The sequence below is a fragment of the Lutra lutra genome, chromosome 5, assembly GCF_902655055.1.
Source record: "Lutra lutra chromosome 5, mLutLut1.2, whole genome shotgun sequence".
Classification (NCBI taxonomy): Eukaryota; Metazoa; Chordata; class Mammalia; order Carnivora; family Mustelidae; genus Lutra; species Lutra lutra.
The window spans coordinates 113,056,394-113,079,197 of record NC_062282.1 but is presented as its reverse complement, the minus strand read 5'-3'; the positions used below and the strand labels follow the sequence as shown (position 1 = coordinate 113,079,197).

Genomic DNA, 22,804 nt, shown 5'->3' with positions numbered 1-22,804 from the left:
TTTCCCCTACCTCGTCCCTCACCACTCCTATCCTAGTATTACCTGGTATTACATATAAATGAATAACACATGAGGTAGGTTTTTACTTAGGCGCCTTTAACATATCTCACCTGCCAGCATCAATGCCCTTGTATAGTCCCTACCCAAATCAAATCTGAACTGGGTCATGTTATTAGCACTGGCCATCGGTACATCAGCAAACACAAAGAATGCAGACACTTGATAAATGTTGGCACAGTGAGGCTTCTTCTCTTGAAATGCTCCCTCATGAAACCCAGCTTCCATGCTGTGGAGAAACTCAAGCTAATTAAGGGGGGAGGCTACATGGAGGCAGATGAAGGGAGAGAGGCAGTCATATTCCCAGGTATCCACCAGCTGTTCCAGCCATCTCAGCTGCGGCCTCAAATTTATAAATTAAGAAGCCACCTTAGATGCTACAGCCAACAGATGACACATGGAGTAGTCCCCATCAAGCCCAAACTTTTAGAATTAAGAGCAAATAAACCTTGTTGTAACTAAACAAGTGTAAGCCAATTAGAAAAGTTCTGGATTGGTAGTAAACAACCAAGAAATTTCAGCAGTAATAACGGTTACTGTTAATAATTATTCTAAGTCCCACCCCACCAATGTATTGTTTTGAGTATTAAAGCTGCTCTCAGAGACATTCTCTCATTTTCTTAATATAGAGACAATATAGAGATATTGGCCAATATAGGCCAATAAAGAGACAGGAGTAGGGGCACCTGGGAGTCTCAGTAGTTAAGCGTCTGCCTTCATTCAGCTCAGGTCAGAACCCCAGGGTCCCGGGATCAAGCCCCACATCGGGCTCCCTGCAGGGCGGGAGGCCTGCTTCTCACTCTCCCATTGCCCCTGCTTGTGTTCCCTTTCTCAATGTGTTTCTCTCTATCAAATAAAAAAATAAAATCTTTTTTTATAAATAAATAAATAAATAAATAAAGAGACAGGAGTAAAGCAACCAGATAGGCCTACTTTTTGCATTCCCTTTCTTCTTCCTAATTTACAGCTGTCCTTACACACACACACACACACACACACACACACCACCCCCCCCCCCACTGACCTACCCCCCACAGCGTGGAGCCCAATGCAGGGCTCCAACACAGACGGTGAGATCAAGACCTGAGCCGAGATTAAGAGTGGGACACTGAACCCACTAAGAAATCCAGGTACCCCTGTCCTTTTTCTTTTTTTTTTATCTCTACCTATAATGCTTTCCTGATTTCCCCCGAGTGCCTAATCAATGATCCAAACCAATTCTACCCTTTGGCTATGCTCTTTATTCTCAGGAATTACAGGCACTTCCTTCAACTTCCTTCAACCTCCTTCCAGACCAGTGGTAAATTAAGAGTTCAGTAGGATAGACTCTTCACTCGGGGTCAAAAGTTTATACTCCTTTAACTTGTAATTCTTTTTCACATGACAGAATCATTAGGCAAAGGGTGTGAGAACCAATAAGGTCTTGTTTAGAAAATAAATTAAGCAACAGGGATAACATACTTGCTACCTTTCCTCAAAGACTTACTGATCCTAATTATATACTTTTCTTATTCCTTTAAAGCCCATGACCTTTTGTTCATACTTCACTCATGATATTTATCTTAATCTAGCCTGACTGAGAGTAGTTGGTTTACTTAACTTCCTATTAGATCTATAACTGTCCCGGAAGAGAGAATTGAGAAAATGGGCATCTTACTCATTTTTGTATCCCTTAAATTAAGCACCCACTACACTGTTCTACTATTCATACAAATATGGCTTAAAAAAAAAAAAAATCTGGGTCCTGGTCAGCAACCACTCTGTACTTAACTAATCCTTGCAATTCTCACCTCCTCCCAATTTTACTAAGAAATAATGACTCACCCATAGTTATAATGCAATTAGTGACAAAGTTAATGAACACTACATGTCCTAACATTCACCTCTAATAATTATTTGGCTTAATTAGAATTATTTTATTTTTGTAGAGATAGTCACATGTTTTTTGAGGAAAAGAAAGGCATCTTTTATGTTCCTTATTTCCTTTTCCTTCAAGTTTCAGGCTTGAGAAGCCTGCATATTGTGTCCAAGGTAAGATCTATGCCACCTGCCAGGCAAATAATATCAAAGGCAAAGCAAGCCTAGTAGAGGCTACAGCAAACCAAAGCTTAGAACTTACCTAAATGGGGCAACCACTACTCAGCTCTAGCAAGCTACAAACAGGAACAGCAACCAGGTAGAACCAAATCCTGTGATTTTGCAAGTGATGCTAGAAAGTGAGACTTCTTAAATGTGAAGTCTTCCTATTTTTAAGTGGTGGAGACTGATTACTAAATGTTCTAAATACACCAAGAAAAAGCAATACACGTATCTGTGGAGTGGATCCAGTCCAAGCGCATCCTGCTACTGCAGGCTCATAGTTCAGAATTTCTACATATAATTGAAGGTAGACTAAGTGAACATGCTCCTTTACTATTAGCCTCACCTCTAAAGCAAAGAAAGCAGGACCACTAAAAGCAAGTCCATAAAATTAGAAGGTGTACCAGTGACAAACTCCTTTAACTTTTTTCTCTCTTGAAAATCAAATCTGTTAGTTTTAGATATGGGATCTTCTACAGCATAAAAATACATAGGGGAGAATTTTTTGCTTTTTAAATTTATTTCCTCAAAATTTGCGAAAAGGAAAATATTCAAATAAACAGTTAAAATTATACAAACTTTTCTGGCCTTAACCAAACTAATGAAAACTGTCAGTAATAAACATGAGACAATGACTCCCCATGCACACAGAAAAACAAGGTACAAAACACTAATGGCATTAAAGTATTTGCTCTCGTCTATCTATATATTGTCATTTGACTCTCTTGTGACCAACAGCACCAAACTCGCTGGATACAAGGTTGAACTCCATGACAAGGGAACTCTACTGTAACAAACCACTGTGGACTCAAACCTATGACCTGAACCTCCTTAATATGCTATCCAATAACTAAGGTAACCAACCACTCACTAGTAAATATTGTTAGCCCAAGAACATTTCTTCATACTTTTACAAAAGATTTGGCATTTTTTTTTTAAGATTTTATCTGTTTATTTGACAGAGAGGGAGAACACAAGTAGACAGAGAGGCAGGCAAAGAGAGAGGGGGGAAGCAGGCTCCCCGCTGAGCAGAGAGCGGGCTGTGGGGCTCCATCTCAGGACCCTGAGATTATGACCTGAGCTGAAGGCAGAGGCTTAACCCACTGAGCCACCCAGGTGCCCCAAAAGATTTGACATTATTTAACCAAGTCATTAAAGCCCTTTAAAAATAGGAATTTACAGAAAAGATCTGAACTTAATCTCTACACTACTTAATGGGCTAGAATTCCAGCTTTTATGAAGTCATAATTTTTAATATAATTAATCACTTCTGATAGTCCTCTGGAGTTCCAACATTTCTTTAAACTAACTACAAGTGAGGAAGTCCCTATACCAAAAGAATCAGTAGGCAATTTATTGACAATAAAATTATATTACTGTTACATTGGGACACCATACACTAAACACTATGTGCCAGGTACGGTGCTGAGTACTTCCGGGTTCTCATTCAACCTTCAAAAACAACCCTATGACGGAGGTACCATTATTATCCCCATTTTACAGATGGGGAAACTGACCTTTCCAAGATCACACAGCTATAAGTGGCAGAGTCAGGATTACAGCCCAAATCTTGTCTAACTTCAGAATGTGCCCTTCAACACTACACTGTATTGCCTCCAATGACTCTGGGTTGATATCTAAGATAAACAAAAGAAGGAAATTTGTACTTCTCGTGACAAATTTTAAAAACATACTAGAAACGGAGGGTACTTTTCAGAACATGAACAATTCTCAAATACAGTCATACAAGTATTTTTTATTCCCAAATACATAATAATGATGGAAATCTCACACGATGGACTTCCCACAAACACAATTTCTCCTGAGTACTCATTCATGTTTATTATTGAAAATTTAATGGGAACACTATATTTTCTGCCCAGTTTTGCTGTGAACGTAAAACTATTCTACGAAATCAACTTTTCTTAAAAAAAATTTAGAACCACAATATGCCAAATATGTCTAATAGAATTCAGTCACAAACACTTGACATAAGACCATCTTCTTTGGGTATGAAAAGTTGCGCTTTATTATAACTGCAGTGCTGAGCATGTAGTGAGCACTTAAATATTTAACTGACGGATTCTTTCAAAAAGGCTTGAAGGTATGTAAACAGTGCTGTAAAATGCAAATTTTTAACACTCCCAGAACATCTTCAGAAGTCTGTAACACTAAGACATAATGTGGTAAGTTGGAATAAAATTAGACAAAAAAATTAAACTCCTAATTAACAATATAAAAGGAATGCAATACTGTTATACCATGGCTGACATAAATAAGGTTTATTTTATTTTTCCACCTTAAGTATCAAAAGATGTAGCCTTAAGTCAAAAATGGATCATTAGAGAATCTTTTTCTAATTCACTTTGTAAGTCCTCTCTAAATCTTCCATAGCTTATCCAAAACAAACAAACAAAAACTTCCAATTGTTCCGAGTGACTGTCAACATAGGAACCAATATTTTTTTTCCTCTGACACAGCACACCAAGGTTGTCAAAATTCTAAAGGTCAAATAATACTGATGTGAGGGATCTATAAAAACGGTTTTGCCATCTATTACCATATCCCATCAAAATTTTCCTCTCATCAAGGTCCACCTTTATAAATATATTACCTATGTTCACTTATGAAGGGAACAAATATGGGGAAGGTATGTATGAAAAAACGATTTGCCCTATATATTCTGCAATATGCTGTCAAAACTAATTGTCACAAAGAACACTGTACTGGCCACCAACAGTGTTTTAGTGTTAATTTTATTTTACTTCAGTGTTGTACTTACAAAGCCTCAACCATAAACGATTACACTGATATTAATAAACGGGAATTCTATGGCCCTTACTCACACCTGTAATTCACAGAATTCCTTTCCTTTCTTGCTGACCCACATCTTCATAAGTGATCCGAAGACTTCAGCATCGCTATGCTTGCAAAGCCATGGGTTGGGATTTGCAGTGCCACAAAAACAAAGCATTCTGACGAGTACATGTTTCAAATGGTATCTATACAATATTCATTCAAACACTTATATATTCCAAAGCTTCTTACTAATAACCTGGCTTCAACAGGGAATGCACACACAGGTTAAAAGAGACTGTGACTGCCTTGGTAGCTGCAAGCTCAGCTGAATCCCAGGACGCAACCTTAATTTGGAAGAGGCAGAACTATATCCGGTTCTCAATGGATACACATTTTTCACTCCCAATCTCAAAAACTTTACATCTTCCCAGAGTAACAATAAATATACTAAGACGCCCGGGAGCATGCCCGTAGGGAGGATGAGTGATCAAATTAAATCCCCACGCGCGGAACCCGAAGCTTCAAAACTTTTCAGAACAAATCTTAACTGAAAGAACGAGGCAAGTTTTCCCACTTCTTTCTAGGAGCCAGCTGCCCCAATTCCTGAACAGCTGTCTTGACTTACTGGTTAGTTGGAGGAGCAGTCAGCGGGATGGCCACCTCTTCCTCCTCGTATTCTGGTCCATCCAGAGAGTCACCTTCGTCAACTGTTCCCAGGCCCGCGCCCAAAGGGGGCAACTGAGGAGGCGGCGGCGGCAGAGGAGGGAATCCGCCGCCTGCCCCGAAGGTCTCAGCAGGCAACGAAGGGGTCCCCTTGGCGAGAACCATCTCTCCTCCAGGTCCGGCGGCAGCGGCAGCACCAGCCACGCCAGCAGCAGCACCTCCCCCTGACAGTCCGGCTCCCCCCATTGCTCCCGACACAGACCCGGCTCCTAGAAACGCTGACCCCAAAGCGGCTCCGCCAGCCAGAGTCCCGGCCATTCCGGCCTCCGTCAGCCCAGAATAGGGGACGGCTGCCACTGGCAGGGCCGGGGGTATCTTCACCCTACAGACTGCCTGATAGGCACTCGAGCCCGCGGCTGCGCCGCCTCCAGCTGCCCCGGCGGTCACCGGGCCGCCCTCCTCACTGCCGGCCTCGGCCGCCATCATGTTGAAGCCCGCTCTACTCTACTCTACCCTACTCGCCCGGGAGCCCCGGGGGCCACCAGGCCCGGGCTCCGAGCCGCCCCACCCAGGCGCGTCCCCCCTTCAGCTCCCCAGGCGGAGGAAACAACAACAAAAGGAGAGAGCCCGCCGCCGCGCCCCCTCCTCGGGCCACAGCCCAGGCTCCGGAGCTGCCCGGGTTACGGGAAGCGAAGTGGGCAAAAAACGCCTGCAACGCCTGCACAAACACCGCCCCAAACCTTGACCTTACACACCCACACTCACGCGCACACACACACACATGCACAGAAGTAAAAAACTTCCTGGCTGCACTAAAGAGGAAGGGAAGCACAGAGGAAGCGGCTGGGGCGGCTGCCGCTCCTTCAGCCACCGCCGCCGCCGCCGCCACCGCTTCTTCACCACCCTAGTTCCGGCCACCCCCACCGCAGCCACCGCCGGTGCCGCTGCTGGGGCTGGGGCCACTGCAGCGGCTTCATTCTCCACCGGACTGGAGATGGGAGGGGTGGGGAGAAAAGAGGAAGGGGGGCGGGGTAGTGGGGAAATCGACTGAACTGCTCCAACCTGGAGCGCTCATGAAAACCGACTAGAGAGAAAGGAAGGCGGGGCACCAGAGGAGGAGCCGAGGAAAGGAAGGGCGGGGGAGGAGGGCGAGGGCAGCTTCTGCGCAGGCGCATTCCTAGCGCGGGGGGTGAGGACGCTGGGCCTGGAGGGAGGAAAAGGAAGAGTCGGGAGGGAAGGAAGCCGCGGGGGCGCGCTGTGCGCGGCCGCGCTCTCTGTTACGGTAGGGTTAGAGCTGGTGGTGGCGTCGCCGCTTCTCTGGTCGGTGGCGCGCGTCTGCCTCGGTGGGTTTTGTTTGACTGGCTTTGGGAGGAGTGGGTACCCGAGCACGCGGCCTCTGGGCACTGTCAAACAGGAGAGACGGGAGGGATCCGGAGGGGTGGAGAGGAAGAAACGGAGAAAAAGGGAAAGGAAGGTGCCGCGAAGCCAGTTCCTGCTTCCTGACTGGTAGAAAAAACACCTTCAGTCAGTGGCGCAGAACCCAGATGGCCAAGGCCCAGGGGTAGGAAGATTGCTTCGAATTTAAAGGCAGTACTATTATTTTATTTTCGTGGCGTACTAGCGATCACTATATGACTATTCCGTAGTAAAAAAAAAAAAAAAAAAAAAACGTTCTGAAATTCAAGTAAACGAAATAGATAGGAGAGCATTAAGGGGAGGGCTAAGAATTTTGGTAGAAATAGTGGTTGTAAAGTCGGTTTTCTAAGAGTATAGACATTGTTTTCTTCATTCACATCATCATATCTCCTCTCTGTCCTGTCTCTCTACCCCCTGACACACATATTTAAACCAGTGTCATCGCAAGTCTGTTGAGTACTACTAACGTGGGTAGAGGAGGGTTGCAACACTCATTTGTGTGCAGAAGGCGGGTCATACTCTGGGATGCGTATGTGAAGCATAGAGAACCTTGAACAAGGCAAATGTCAAGGTTCCAAAGTGCCACATAAAATTGTGCATAGTTTCAAAAATGACCAATAAACTGAAATCTCACACTAAATATAGCCAGAGAGATGGGTTTTGTTTTGTCTTTTATGCTAGAATATATATAAACTATTGTGTCCATTCATATAGGTGGAGGAATCATTCCCATTGTTTGAAATTATAGTATGGGTAATTTTCCCTTTGCATTTATACATTGTTCTTTTAAATTCTCCCAGGAGGAATCCCACATTGAATACCTTTAAATACTGGTCTTTGAGATCAACGTTTTTTCTGCTAAGGATGATCAAACCCAACAGTGAAGCACATAGGGGATGAGTAGGAGCTTAATAGAGGCCCCGGGGAAAAAAAGGAAAAAGCCACTAAAAGAGGTGGCGAGGTGCACACAAGATATTTTCCTTTTCTTTAAAAGCTCGCACAAACCTATTTGCCAAATCAGTGACAAACTTGATTAATCCTGAGGACTCCTTCATTGTACTTACTTTTTCTTGTACCACTTGAGAGAGCGAAGATGGATTAGTCACATGAGTGGTCTTAGACCAGTGTTATCCTACAAACTTGTAAGAGTGCAAATTCTTGGCCCCATCCCAGACCCTCTTAATCAGAATCACCGGAATCTTTTTTAATAGTCCCTCTAAGTTTACACATTTAAGAACCACTATACTATAGTATGCTAATCAAGAAGGAGGTATGCAGTACCTAAAATGGTTCTGAAAGAAAGAAGAAATGAGAAGGCCAACTCAATGCCATTCATTAGGCAGGTGGATAAGAGAAGTATTGTGTTGCTAAGCCCTGTACTATTCTAGAGAAGAGGCTAGAAAATGAGAAAATACATAATGAAGTAATTTCATAATATTTAAGAGAATAATGCACTCCTACTTAACAGTTGCCTGCCTGGAACAGTTTTTCTTTTAAACTTAGACCCTCAAAGTAAGAAGAGAACTTCAAAGTACCTATTCCCCCCACTCCCAAAAAATTTTGCATTAGCATCCCAGTCCTCCAACACCCCCACCCCAATTACCACCATCAGCCTTGGTAGGATCCTGGCCTGGCAGCTTATCACCAGCTCTTATCACTGATCTCAGGGCTCACGCATCATCTGTATACTGCCTAATTTGCACAATTGCCTTCTTTCCCCTCTTGAAAATTCTTTACAAATAAAGGCCAATATTTAATGCAGTCCAACACCAATTATGTACCGAGTTATATTGTTTTCTAATTCCTTTTAGGTATATGTATCTACAAACCTACACTGCAAATACAATGTGTGGTCTATCCTACTGCCTAGCCCAGTGTTAGGCATCCATACCACAGCTTTGAGCAGGTCTTCATTCTTTTAACAAATTCTGGATTAGATCAGCTCACATCTTTGGACATCAGTTGCTCAACTAGTAGGAAAAACCTACTATGTCTGTCCATGTATCAACCTAATACCAATATCTTTACCATATATTCAATCTTAGAGTTGTGCTGTCCTTTTTATCAAAGAGATTACCACAATCTTTCATGAGGTACTTCCAAATATCTTATATACTCCTTTTATTGGACAGATCTAGACTTTGATCTTTACTCTTCCTTATGTGCTTCCTGAATCTCAAGTCCGTCTTCTCTCTTCAGTGACTTTTTTTTTTTAAAAGGGTTATATGTTTATACCTCATTTTTTGTCTGTTGCCTTTTTTTCTTTTTCTACACACCTTGACCTTCTGGCCTTCTCTCATTTATATTCTCATGTTTCTTTTCTCCTGCTACTTTCTCTCTCAGTTTTTACTTCTATGTTTCTTTTTCTCTTCTTCCAAGCTGTGTATTTCCTGACTCCTTGAACTTTCAAGAGTCAAACTCTTAAAGTTTCATGAGTCAGGGGGTGCCTGGGTGGCTCAGTGGGTTAAAGCCTCTGCCTTCAGCTGAGGTCATGATCTCAGGGTCCTGGGATCGAGCCCTACATCGGGCTCTTGGCTTGGCGGGGAGCCTGCTTCCCCCTCTCTCTCTGCCTGCCTCTCTGCCTACTTGTGATCTCTCTCTCTGTGTCAAATAAATAAAATCTTAAAAAAAAAAAGTTTCATGAGTCAAAAACTGAAAGAAAAAAAAACAAACCTGAAGAACAGTTTAAAAAAAAAATACAACTATGAAATATCTATGTGGAGAGAGGCATTACAGAGAGTCTGCAGGAATTGGTGTTAGATGTGGTGTTATGTAACATCAGTTAACAAAGGGAAGTAAACAGTCTGTTAATTAAATTCACAGATAATATTAAACAAGGAGGTACTGAAAAACAACAATATACAAAAAAAAAAAGAGGAAAATTCAAAATAGCATTTACCTTGAGTAGAACAATCCTTGATATCTATAACTTTAGAAAATTTATCCAGATATTGAATTAAATAGAGTATTTAATGAAAATAAATAATCAAAATGCTGGGCAAAGACTTATGGGTGAAAAGAATCTAAACATTTTTAATTTAAAAGTTAATTTGTTCATTCATTCTGATTTTATTGGCAACTTAAGTATGAATTTAACACATTCCAATATATTTTTTCAGTTTCGATACCTCAGTATATGAAAAGGTAGGCAGTAATTCTTAGTAATTCTTAGGCAAAAAATATAATTTTAGAGAATCTCAAGGGGCTTAGAGTAAATATATGAGTTGTTTCCGAGGGGAAAACTAAGCAAGAAGTGATAAAGAGCTTACAGCTGTGTTTGAAAAATCCCAAATTACGTTTCATGCGCTAGTACATACTCAGCTATACAAATGGGCTTCCAGGTTCATCTAAAGAATATCAAAAGGTTTCAGTGACCCAAAAAATCTTGAAAAGAAGCTTTTACTTCTAATCCTTAATATTCCTACTGCATTTGGTGACCTCATCTTGAAGCCCTGAAGAGCACACATTTTCTTATTAGGAAGATGTTTTAAGAAAATAATGTTGAGAAGATAACAGGTTAAAGGAAATTATTTTAATGAAAAAGTAAATGGTTCTGCAGAGATTACTAATATGTGATATAATAACTAAGATTTATAAAAATTATAAACACTGTGAAGAAATTAAATAATACTATGATCTCTGAGGCTGTAAAATAAACTTCAAAGCAAATTATCAGAAGCTCTCTTCTGATGGCTAAAGGAGTTTAGAGCAGTTGGATCTAAATGTTCTTTCTCTTGAAAGAAGAGTTGACAAATGTCTTTATCTTGTATTGTTTATTCTTATTCTACTATCTTTATTTTGTTGACTTTTCATTATTCTTTATCAGAAATTCTCCTCCTTTATTATTTCTAATCCTTTTTTCTTTATCTACCATTTACCTCTGACCAGAAACATTTCTGTATTTCCTGACTATACCTTATATACCTATAATCACATAGTTCCTTCCCTATACAATAAAGGGGTTAAGTGTGGCCTTGAGCTAATTATAGATAAAATAAGGTGAGAATTTTAAGTACATTAGAAGAAGTTTTGAGCAATGTAACATTACAAAACTAAAATGATCTTTCTTAGCTATAAGAAATATCTATATTTCTATAGATTATTTTTATTATTTTTATTTTATTATTTTTATTATTATAGACTTTAATTATTTCTTAATTCATTGTCCTTTAAAGAGATTTTCAACACCCGTTAACACTTTTTTACTTTTTAATTTTCTCTCCATTCTTTATCTAATTGTTAAGATAACAATGAAATAGAACACATATATAAACACATAGCAGTGATCTCCAAATTTCTGAATTTTACAGATCAGTGAAGCTTAAAAATTGAGAGACTATTAAATTGTTATGAAGTTGCTGACTTATGGTTTTGTTGTTATTAACTACCATTTCCTACCACTGTATTTCAAAAGGAAAGGAAACTTCGAGGCAGAAAGAAAGGAGGGGAGGGAGAGAGAGAAAAAAAAGGGGGAAAGGAATTAATTTCAATAAGTCTTTTGATTACATAAATTTAGCTTCATGAAAAGTGCATCAAATATTATGTCCTTTTTCATTTTCCCACAGATTTATTAAAAATCAGCATTGGTTTGCTGACAAGTATCTTAGTCTGGTCTTTTCCAAAAGCAGATCTGAACAAGACTTGAGTGGTAAATCATTTATTTGGGAGGTGATCACAGGAAATTTCAGAAAGAGAATAGGGAAGGGAAGGAAGCTAATACCAGATGTGTTAATGAGGTTACTGCTGTGAACAACTGGAGCTCAAATTCTACTAGAGAGCCTTGGGAGACAACACTGAAGGCACCTGAGAGTTGTCATACCTGAGGGACAAAGAAACGCTTTCACTCATCAACTCCCATTTGTCATCAATGGAGGGATACTCTAATATAGAGTATCTCCTCTCCAATCCCTCTACACTGCCCTCTATGCAAGCTGAGTGTCTCCCAGGGCTAGAGAAAGCCCTCAAGTACAGAGTTAACTGGTGTTTGCAGTGAAAGGCTATTACATGCACAGAAAAGGTGAGTGTCAAAGGGGTATGGAGTTGGTAAGGCCAGTACCCACTGTCCCAGGGTTTGAAAACCTCTGTGATGAAGAACTTATTTCTGTTAAACAAAGGTATTCTGGAATGTTATTTGTTACACTTAAGCCATTTTATTTAATTTATCCTACTCTATGACCTACTAACTTTATTTAGCACAACTGGCTAAGAGGCTTCTTCAGTGTTAATCATGGTATAGCTGGAACAAGAACTCATCATTTCCCAGTAATGTGTATTATCCCTGGAGCACTCCCAGAGGGAGTGGTTTCCTAAGATTCACCATTTATTGCTTGATACCAAACTTATTTCCTGTCTTTTTAAAAACATGTACTTTGATCTAGATTATAGAATAGAAGCAAAGGTGATTATGCATTGGATATAAAATGGTTTATTGACAACCAATGGAAAAAGCTAAAAAAAAACTATTATTCATATTAAAATAGCATTTTTGAGGAAATAATGTGATAGTTGATAGTATGTTTTAATTTTTTTTTAAGATTTTATTTATTTATTTATTTGATAGAGCACAAGCAAGTGAAGCTGCAGGCAGAAGGAGAAGAAGAGGGAGAGGGAGAAGCACATTTCTGCTGAGCAGGGAGCCCAATGCGGGGCTAGATTGCAGAACCCTGGGAGGATGACCTGAGCAGAGGCTTAACTGACTGAGCCACCAGGTGCCCCTAATATGCTTTACTTTATTAAAAGTGGTTCAAAATTCAGGCCTTGTATTTGTAGAAAATTTTAAAGTCATCCACGTGCTTTCTCATGCATTGTCGTTTTCACAACTCTGAGAAAGTATGGTAATACTGTTATTCCCAGTTGACAGATCGGTAAGCTTTTAAGTTCCAAAGGTGTGGTTAATTCACCTCAATGGTGATTTATTATAAGGATGCCTGGGGAAGTATGGTAGGATGAAAAAACTGTCCCACAATAAAATGTCTAGCTTTGGGGGGCGGGGAGAATGTCTAGCCTCATAGGGAGCTGTAATATCTTTATTGTTCAGCACCCAACAGCAGCTCTAGGGAACTAACAGGAATGCTTGCGGTAATGCCTGAAGAATGGAGACCATGTTATTATCACCTTCAGTGGCAGCATCTTTCCCATGACTCAAGGGCTCAGTCATGGTCACTGCTGTATTCTGTTTCTCTGTTCAATATAGCCACTGCTTCTACTGATTCTACCTCCCATATCAATCACCTTCCTTCATACCTCTCTATCTCATAATTCCTGCTTATTTGTGGCTTCCACTACTTCCTTGCTTCCACTTAAAATATTTATTAAGTACAAGGGAAACAGTGGTGAGCCAAAATAGGCGTGGTCTTTGCTTTCATGGAGCCTACAGTTAGGAGAGAGGCAGACATTTCATCAACTAGCCACATAGATAAATGCAGCATCTAACACTAAGATAAATTATGTTAGGGAAAGCAAAACTAAAATGACTTGAAATCTTTATGGTTCTTACAGTCATTCAACAGAGTCTTTGTTGAGTGTTCACAGAGTGTTACGGTATAATAATGCAGACAGTATATCAGCCCCAAAACTGGGATGCTGGGACAGATAGACTGGATTTAAATCCCTCCTCTGCCACTGCTATAACCCTGGTCAAGTTACTTAACCTCTCTGAGTCTCAGTTTTTGCATCTGTTATATGTGTAGATATGGCTTAGGTTGGATTCCTCCAGAGGCTGATCCCAATATTAGAATTGGATTGTAAGTTATTTGGAAGGTGATCCCAAGAAACTGGGAGTACCTATTCTCCAATTCCTTCCATCTAGAGTGAAGGCTGCTCTGAGATTCTTTAACCCCCTCTACTTCTGAGATGTCCCAGGCTCACAGGCGAAAGAGAGCTCCTACTCATCAGATAGTTCTATGACCTTGCACTAGACTGCTGAGGGACAAAGGAACATGGGTGGGGTACAGCTTTTTTTTTTTTTTTTTTTTTAGATTTTTATTTATTTATTTGACAGAGAGAAATCACAAGTAAGCAGAGAGGCAGGCAGAGAGAGAGGAGGAAGCAGGCTCCCCGCTGAGCAGAAAGCCCGATGTGGGGCTCGAACCCAGGACCTGGGATCATGACCTGAGCCGAAGGCAGCAGCTCAACCCACTGAGCCACCCAGGCGCCCCTGGGGTACAGCTTTTAAACCCACCTTTAGGAGGTTTTTATGAGGATTTGAGATACTGAGATAATGGAACAAAATAGGAGCTCAAGAAATTGTATGGACTACAATAGATAAAACTCTTTTTTTTTTTTTTAGATTTTTTATTTATTTATTTGACAGGCAGAGATCACCAGTAGGCAGAGAGGCAGGCAGAGAGAGAGGAGGAAGCAGGCTCCCTGTGGAGCAGAGAGCCAAGACTCGAGGCTCGATCCTAGGACCCTGAGATCATGACCTGAGCTAAAGGCAGAGGCTTTAACCCACTGAGCCACCCAGGTGCCCCAATAGATAAAACTCTTGTTGAGAGGATGAGATATGCACTTACGAAACAGTAACATAATAATATATTACAATGTAAAATTCAATATATAATTGTTAACATATATTAACATTACATATATTCAATATAATTGTTAACATGTTACAGTACTGCAGTGGTAGTTCAGAAGAGTCAAATAGTTTGTGTCCTAGAAAAAAGTCAAAAAAAAATTTTTTTTTTTTGAGCTTCTATTTAACTTTATCAACTCCTTTGGTAATAAAAGAGGGCTGGATTTCCAGGAGATAAGGAAAGGTGGGAAGAGAAGATGAACATTTTTTCTGTGGTAAAAAAGAAAGTAGCCATCCTTACTAGAGAGGTAAATTCATAACCAGAAAGCAAGATGAAGGTTAAGTTGTAAGTTAGGGCAAAGTTATGGAAGTTTTAAAAAGCTAATCAGAAGCATTTAGATTTCATCTTCAGGCAAATAGGCAGCTGATGAAGATAGCTGAATAAGGAACACCATCAAGGTAACAAAAATCTAAGGATGAATATTAAGTCTTAGATCTTGAAAGGGACATTGGAGTTCATCTAGTATATGTCCTACCCAATACAAAAGGTCTTTCTAAAGAAGTCTGTGACTTGGTAAAATGTGAATATTTTCAGTGATTCGATGTTCATAAGATATGGCATTAGCTGTGTTAGAAAGTGGTTCCCTTTACTGAGCAGAAATGTGCTCCTGGTGACATCCTCACAATAGTCCTAGTTCATGTTTCTATATTTATGTTAAACACAGAGCCCTTAAAATACTTGAAGATAACTAATAAGTCCTCCAGGCCATCTTCCTAAACTCTAAATGTTGGGAATACCCTTGGCTTTCTTCCTTATCTACTGCTTTTTCTAGATAATTTGATTCAGATTCATGACTTTAAATACCATATATATGCAGATGACTCCAAAATTAATATCTCCAACCCTAGTGTCTCCTCTTAGCCCAAACTGTCCCTTGGCATCTCCATCTGAATGTCTTTTTTTTTTTTTCTTAGGAAAACAGACAAGCGAGGAGGAGGGTCAGAGAGAGAGAGAGAGAGAGGGAGAAGCAGACTGTCCACTGAGCAGGGAGCCCAATGTAGGGCTCGATCCCAGGACCCTGAGATCATGACCTGGGCCAAAGACAGGCGCTTAACCACCCGGGAGCCCCTCCATCTGAAGATCTTATCTCCAACAAAAATGTCTTGAATTTGCTACACATAAAACTTCTCCCAGTAGTAAATGGTATCAACCATTCCCTTAGTGGCCCAAAACCTAGATAACATGGATTCCTTTTTCTCTCACATCCCACATTTAATTTATCAGTGCATCCTCTGCCTTCAAAATATGTCCTCTATTTCATTGCATTTCAATATTAATTGTGACCATCCCAGTCTAAGCCACCATCATCTCTTACCTCGACTTCTCTAATGGAATTATATAGTGGTCTTCTGGATTCCACTTTTCCTCCTCTTCTTTATTGTACACACATTAGCCAGAATGACCTTTTTAAAATGCAAATCGAATCACTTCACATTGCTTTTTAAAATTCTCCCATCTCACATAATAAAATGCAAACTTCTTCCCATAATCTATAAGGCCTCACATGACTTGGCCTCTGCCTCTCTTAAACCTCAGACCCTACCACACACTTCTACCTCTCAACTCTAGTCCTGTTACACTGAATGTCTGTCTGTTTCCTGAATATACCAAGAATCCCACTATCTCAGAGCCTTAAGAGTTATTATACCCTCTGTATGAAATACTCTTCAGTGGAGTTTTGCCTGGTTTACGTTTTCCCTTCATCGAAAACTGCTCAAATATCATGTCCTCATAAAGTTCTTCACTAACCACTCCAACCACAAAAACCTTCCACTTACACCATTTGATTTTTCCTCATAGTGCTTTTCAGTGCCTGAAGTTATGGCATATTTTTATTCGTTTACTTGTTTATTAGCTTCCTCCACAAGTAGATTATAAGCTTCAGGAGGACAGGATTTCTGCCTGTATTAACTCCTGTATTCTACTTGCTTAGGGCAGTATCTTCCACATATTAAATGCTCAATAAATCTCTGTGGAAGGAAAGAAGAACAGATAAAAAAGGAAGAAGGAAGGAGCTAGAATTTTTGGAAATTCATATCCCACTGTTGAAAAACATTGTATGTACAATAATTATCACTGAAATATTTCCCTATGAATATTTATCAAGTCTCCCCACTGCCATATTTATACAACCCAGTATTTAATCTGGGCATTCTTTAAGTTTTGATTTTTTTTTAAAATCCACATCATATAATACAATATATTGACTATCTCTTCTACCTTTTTGGTATTTGTGATGGTTAGTTTTATGTATCAGCTTGCCTAGGCTATACTAGCCAGTTATTTAATTAAATTCTACCTAGGTGTGCCTGTGAAGGTATTTTGAAGATGTGGTTAATAGTTAACTCTAAGTAAAGGGGATTACCATCACTAAAGTGCACTACCTCATCCAATCAGTTAAAGGCCATAAGAGCAAAAACTGACATTTCCTGGAGAAGACATTCTGCCTCAAGATTGCAGTGTCAACTCCTACCAGATTTCCAGTTTGCTGGCCTACATTTCAGATTTCAAACTTGCCAGCTCTACAACTGTATAAGCAAATTCCTTAAAATAAAAATCTCTCTCAAGATATGTACCTATATCTGTATCTTTATGTCTATCTCTAGAGAGAGATAGATATCTGTAGATAGATTACAGATAGAAAGGTCTATCTATCTATCTATCTATCTATTTATCATCTCCTATTGGTTCTGTTTCTCTGGAGAACCCTGACTGATTTAATGCCTGATTATGTGAAAAGCAAATCATATATATTATCAGTCAACTCCAAATCAGTAATACAATGAACAGAACAAGTACAAAACTAGCAATCTCTCTGTGTGGTGGTGAATCCATTATTTAACACTATTTACGTGCATTTGCTCAACAAGCAAAAAATCCCCTTAGCCTACATTTATCTTATTCATATGTGTATTAGAAGTGATTTTGAAAAATACCTTGCTAATTTCAAAAAAGAATGTCTATGGCATTTTTTTCTATCAATCTAACAACTTTATTCAAAAAAAATAAAGGAGAGCTTAGTATGTCTTGTTATGAAATTCTTCTTGATAATCATAACTAATCATTGTCTCTCATTCCATGGTCAAAACATCTGGTTAATAGTGTTTTCTAAAAATTTGTTAGGCACTGGTATATTTATTAAGCATTTCTGTAAAAAATTTTTTTTAATAGAGCAAAGAGCTGATATTTAAAAACTCTATTCTGTGTTATGTCATCTCATCTCATTTAATCCTGTCAGTGACCTCTTGGAATAAATATTACTATTTCCATTCAGTAAATAAGAAAACCAAAGCTTCTAAAAGTTTAAACTACTTGCCAAAGTCACACTATATATCACAGTACTCTTCCAGTCAGAACGTGTATTCAACATTTACCTTCTGGTTTCTCTTATTAATTATTACAATAATTCATCTGACTTGTCAGGGAATCTGTCATCACATCTGTAAGTTCTTTCAGGGGACTAAGACTAAGACATAATTTTTATGAAGCTTTTTATTGGAGCCCATTTAAAGCAACCATGTTCCCCTTTAGTATAACCTAACTTATCTTAGATCACAGGTCCTTCTCAAATTGATTTCCGATCAAACAATACTCAGAGTCAACTAGGGTTAGGAATTGAAAGGGGTTTATAACTGACTGGATATGAGAAGCAAAGAAGACAGAGGTTTTTTTGGTTCTTTGCTTTTTAATGATTCCAATATGTAAGCCTAAAATAGCACTGGTAGATTGTACTTATCAGGAGTTGCTCTCTGCTTATCTGTAAGACTGTATGTACCTACATATTAGCATGTGACTTGGAGTGTCTATCTGTCAATGGAGAATACTTTGTAGCCCCATTGTTGGGTTTGGCTACATGATTTGCTTTGGCCAATGATATATAAACAGAAATGACTTACACCACTGGATATTTCTGCCAATAATCTTCTCTTTCCCATTGCCATTAGAATAGAATGTTGTAGGGGTGCCTGGGTGGCTCAGTCAGTTGGGTGTCCAACTCTTGGTTTCAGTTCAGGTCATGATCTCAGGGTCCTGGGGTGGATCCCTGCATTGGGCTCTGCACTCAGTGCAAAGTCTGCTTGTCACAATCCCTCCGCCTCCACTCCTCACCCACACTACCCCCCACCAGGCTCACAGGTGTGCACATACTCTCTCTCTTGAAGGAAGGAGGGAAGGTAGAAAGAAAGGAAGGAAAAGGGGAAGGAAGGAAGAAAGGAAAGGGAAAAGGAGGAAGGAAGGAAGGAAAGAATGTTCTATGCAAAGACTATTCCTTCAGTCAAGGTCCCAGAATAGGAAGATACATTGGAGCAAAACCATAGGCAAACTTGTTGATAAACATATAATGTGAGCAAGGAATAAGTCATTGTTATTTTAAGTAACACACTTCTGGGATCACTTGTTACTGAAGCAAAGTTGACTAATAAAGGCAAAGGGTCTATAACAAAATCAAATACTATGAAAAGTAATGGTAATTTAGGATTATATTAATATATCAAAGAAATCCTACAAGTTTATATAGTCTAGAATCTGAATTATAAATAAGCTTTTGCTACCATTTGGAAATAACCAAAACTATCTTCCATAAGTTTATGTAGATTATTGAAGAACAAAAAAGTCTTTAAAATTTGAATTATCTAAGTAACAGTCTACATAGCCATAGCTAGGTCAAAATGCATTCAGTTATAGACAAAATTTGACGATCACGATAGCATAGATAACTAGGTTTTAGTTTGGGATGGGGATTCTGTTCTCTTGGACTGAATTGATTTTCTATTTTCAGTTTTGCCATTCCTCATTGCCTTATTAACAAATCTTAAAGCTGATGCGGGTTTCTGAATCTGTACTTCGTTATTTAGTATAAACATTTTTTTTTACATCTTGGCTAGTAAAAAGGATATCCATTAAATTTCTATGCTTTGGAAATGTTTGACCCAACATCAAGGATTTTTTTTTTTATTAGAAAAACCAAAACAAATATAGTAGGTTAAAAAAATACAGTGCCATGTTATTTTCCTGGTCAGTTAAAAATTTATGACCAATGCATATAGCTTGATTTATTTAAAATTGTGCTTTACTCAAGTGAAATATACAGTCTTTTAAGACTTGGCATTCACCAAGGCATGAGATGATTTTGGCCTGAAGTTTCTTAAATGCATTATGTATTGATGATCTTATTTCCTGAGCTTTCTGACTGAGATCATGGACAATATGCTACTTATATAATCTTCATTCTTAGATGATATAGTATGTTCAGCTTTTTAAAATGTTCTACTAAACCAATTATCATAACATTACAGGAATAAATTCACCTAAGTAAATGAGTTTTGGAAGATTATGTGGTTGTATGTATTATTATTTTTTCTATATTCTATAACTATAAAGGCTTTATATCATTCATCTGATGTAAAGAAAAGTTCTGACATTTATTAAGGGCTAAAAATTTGTGATTCATTTTCATCTAAAACAATTTGCTGTCCCTTATAGTAATTAGTTTTATTTTTAAAATTGATTTGAGATATTCTTTTTAAGTTGCTTAAAAAAATTACCCTTTTATTTCATTTAATATAGACTAGATAAATATTTTCTTTAAAACTGTTCTGTTGTTCCATGTTATAACAACAGTACTTATTTCTAAAAACTTTATATTAGTCTTATGTTCTGTTACAGAAAATATTTCATAAATTATATAAATGAATTTTTGATATATCAGCATTTATTTTTACCTCTTTAATTAAAAAAAATATATCAGAAGATAAAACCAGGCAATCCTATGACAAAATTTATGATGCTGTAGGAAAAGAACACCATGATTATGGCAGATCTTATATTTGTTTATCCATGAACCTCCTCCTACCTCCTTTCTTGCTACCTGAATCTTGATTTTCAGGATGGCAATGATTCCAGCCTGAGCAATGAATCCCAACTGCTCCAAGCTACTCTTTAGCAATCCTGTTCTCCTTTTTCCCAGACACCCATGCAACTCAACATGACCTATGATCCACTTGGGTTCCTTTATGGTTTCTGGATTTGTGTCAGTTAAAAAGACCTTCTTCGTTATTGCACCAATTTTAGAAATTCTTCCAGTTATCTTCTGGTGTTTTATGGTTTCCAATTTTAGGTTGTTTAAATCTTTAATTTACTTGGAATTTATTTTGGTATAAGGAGTGAAATAGTCATCCACCTTTTTTTTTTCTTTTTCTCTAAATATAACTTCATCCTTTCATACACTTAGTCATTGTTTTTACTCTTTTTCCCATTACACACTTACCCTGGTTTAAAACATTTTTGATTCTCAGGGTGAGGTATTATTAAAAGGAGGAAGTAACATTAGGACTCTCATATTTAAATTATCTTTGGCATTCAGGGAAAGCTTCTATTATCCTTAAAAGTTTGAATAATGGGAGATCAAGAACAACCTGCTAGAAATACCTCTTCCTTCCTCCACTTTATGTAAACATCCACTTTAGAGTGAAAATACCAAAGAGGAAAAAAGAACCTTCCATAAATATATGTGAAATATGATGATTTATCTAAAATTTTGTTGAAAATTTTGGGGTGTCAAAGAGACTTCTGGCACTACAACTTTTAAAAGCTACACAGAGATCTTTTATAATTAAATCCTGTATGTTTAACAAAGGAAGGAATCACTTCTTGCTTTCTGTAGAGGAGATATGCTTCATATATCCCCTTTCCCTCTGAACGGATTCTCTTTACAGATAGAAATAGAATACAACCATTCATAGTTATGATCTAGGTTAGGAACATAAGTTTACAGGAAGACTCCCTTTAAAATAGTATGAACCCTTATTAATAGATTTGAGAAAAGATAATTTTTTTATAAAACTGGCAAACATGAATACTTGTTGAAGATGGATGATGATAGTACTTGGAGGTTTATCCTCCAATTCATTCTTCTTTATGTACATTTGAAAAGCTCCATAATGAAAAGAGTGAAATTTTAGGGGCACCTGGGTGGCTCATTCGTTAAGCGTCTGCCTTCAGCTCAGGTCATGGTCCCAGTGTCCTGGGATCCAGCCCCACGTCAAGCTGCTTGCTCTGCGGGAAGCCTGCTTCTCCCTCTCCCACTCCCTCTGCTTGTGTTCCCTCTCTTGCTGTGCCTGTCTCTCTGACAAATAAATAAATAAAATCTTAAAAAAACAAAAGGAGTGAAATTTTAAATATTTATTGGTCATTTATGCCTTACTTTGTACAACGATTCTTAGAACAATGGGAGAGAGGCTTCCAGCAAGAGATGAGGAGGGCTCACTTCAGAGGGATGCATTCATATCAATTAATACCTGGAAATAAAGTTATCATTTTCTAAGCATTTGGAAATAACCTTTGTCTACCCAAGAGGAATGAAAAGCCTGAAAGGAGAACAGGACAAAATCTTCAAAATGTAATAGAGAATGAATCTAAAGACAATTATCAAACGTTCTTGAAAACAATGTCTTTCCATTAGACTAAAGTTGTGTTACATCACTCCATGAGTGTGGCTGACTAGTTGTTATGAGTCAACATCACACCCCAACTTTTAGGACATTATGTCATAGTTTTGTAGCTATTATTTCTTCTGTGAACAAAGGGTCCTTCTCTTCACTAACATTTTGAGCTGTTCAGGCAAATTTAGAATCTAAAATATAAACAGTATGACATTTAGATTATTAAGGACCCAAATTAAGTAATTAACAAGTATAAAAGACATTATCATATTATATAAATTATATAAAATATTCAATATCATATATCTATCCTTTGATTTCCATTTCAATTCTGAGATTCAAATATTCTTTGATTTGAAATGAAGAATGAAACATGAAACAGCTTGATGTTCATTAAAGCTACATTTGTATTGAATTCTCACTTAAAATGTTCTAATCTTATAGCTTCATTTTTTTTTAATCAATATTCAGTTCTGCAAAAATGTAATTACAAGAACAAGAGAAAAATGTTGGTGAATGTGGTATGGTTTATTCCCAAACCAGATCCCTCTTGTAGGTAGGTGATTGAAGCCAAATGTTATATCATGTTTATTCTCTTCATTTCTCTCACCAGACGCCAAAAAAAGAAAGAAAAGAAAAGAAAAAAATTTATGAAAATAAGACAGTGGCTGAGAGGGACCAGGATACATTAAAAAATCAAAATCATTTTCAAATATGTCCAAAGATGTAAATGAGAAGAACTGGAAAATAAAATGACTCATTTTAAAAAATAAA

The 22,804-nt window shown here is 38.3% G+C and overlaps 1 protein-coding gene and 1 long non-coding RNA gene across 2 annotated transcripts in view; one reads left to right on the top strand and one right to left on the bottom strand.

Annotated features, from left to right (window-relative positions):
* RASA1 (RAS p21 protein activator 1) overlaps positions 1 to 6,703 on the bottom strand; it is a 114,162-nt gene extending 107,459 nt beyond the window's left edge. Inside the window, exon 1 of the mRNA XM_047731486.1 lies at positions 5,561 to 6,703. Within this exon, the coding sequence (XP_047587442.1) occupies positions 5,561 to 6,084 (524 nt within the window). The 5' untranslated portion in view covers positions 6,085 to 6,703. The remainder of the gene's footprint in view (positions 1 to 5,560) is intronic.
* A 137-nt stretch (positions 6,704 to 6,840) lies between these two features.
* Positions 6,841 to 22,804, top strand: part of LOC125100936 (uncharacterized) — a 67,834-nt gene continuing 51,870 nt past the window's right edge. The window contains exon 1 of the long non-coding RNA XR_007127702.1: positions 6,841 to 7,159. This is a non-coding gene — a long non-coding RNA (uncharacterized LOC125100936). The remainder of the gene's footprint in view (positions 7,160 to 22,804) is intronic.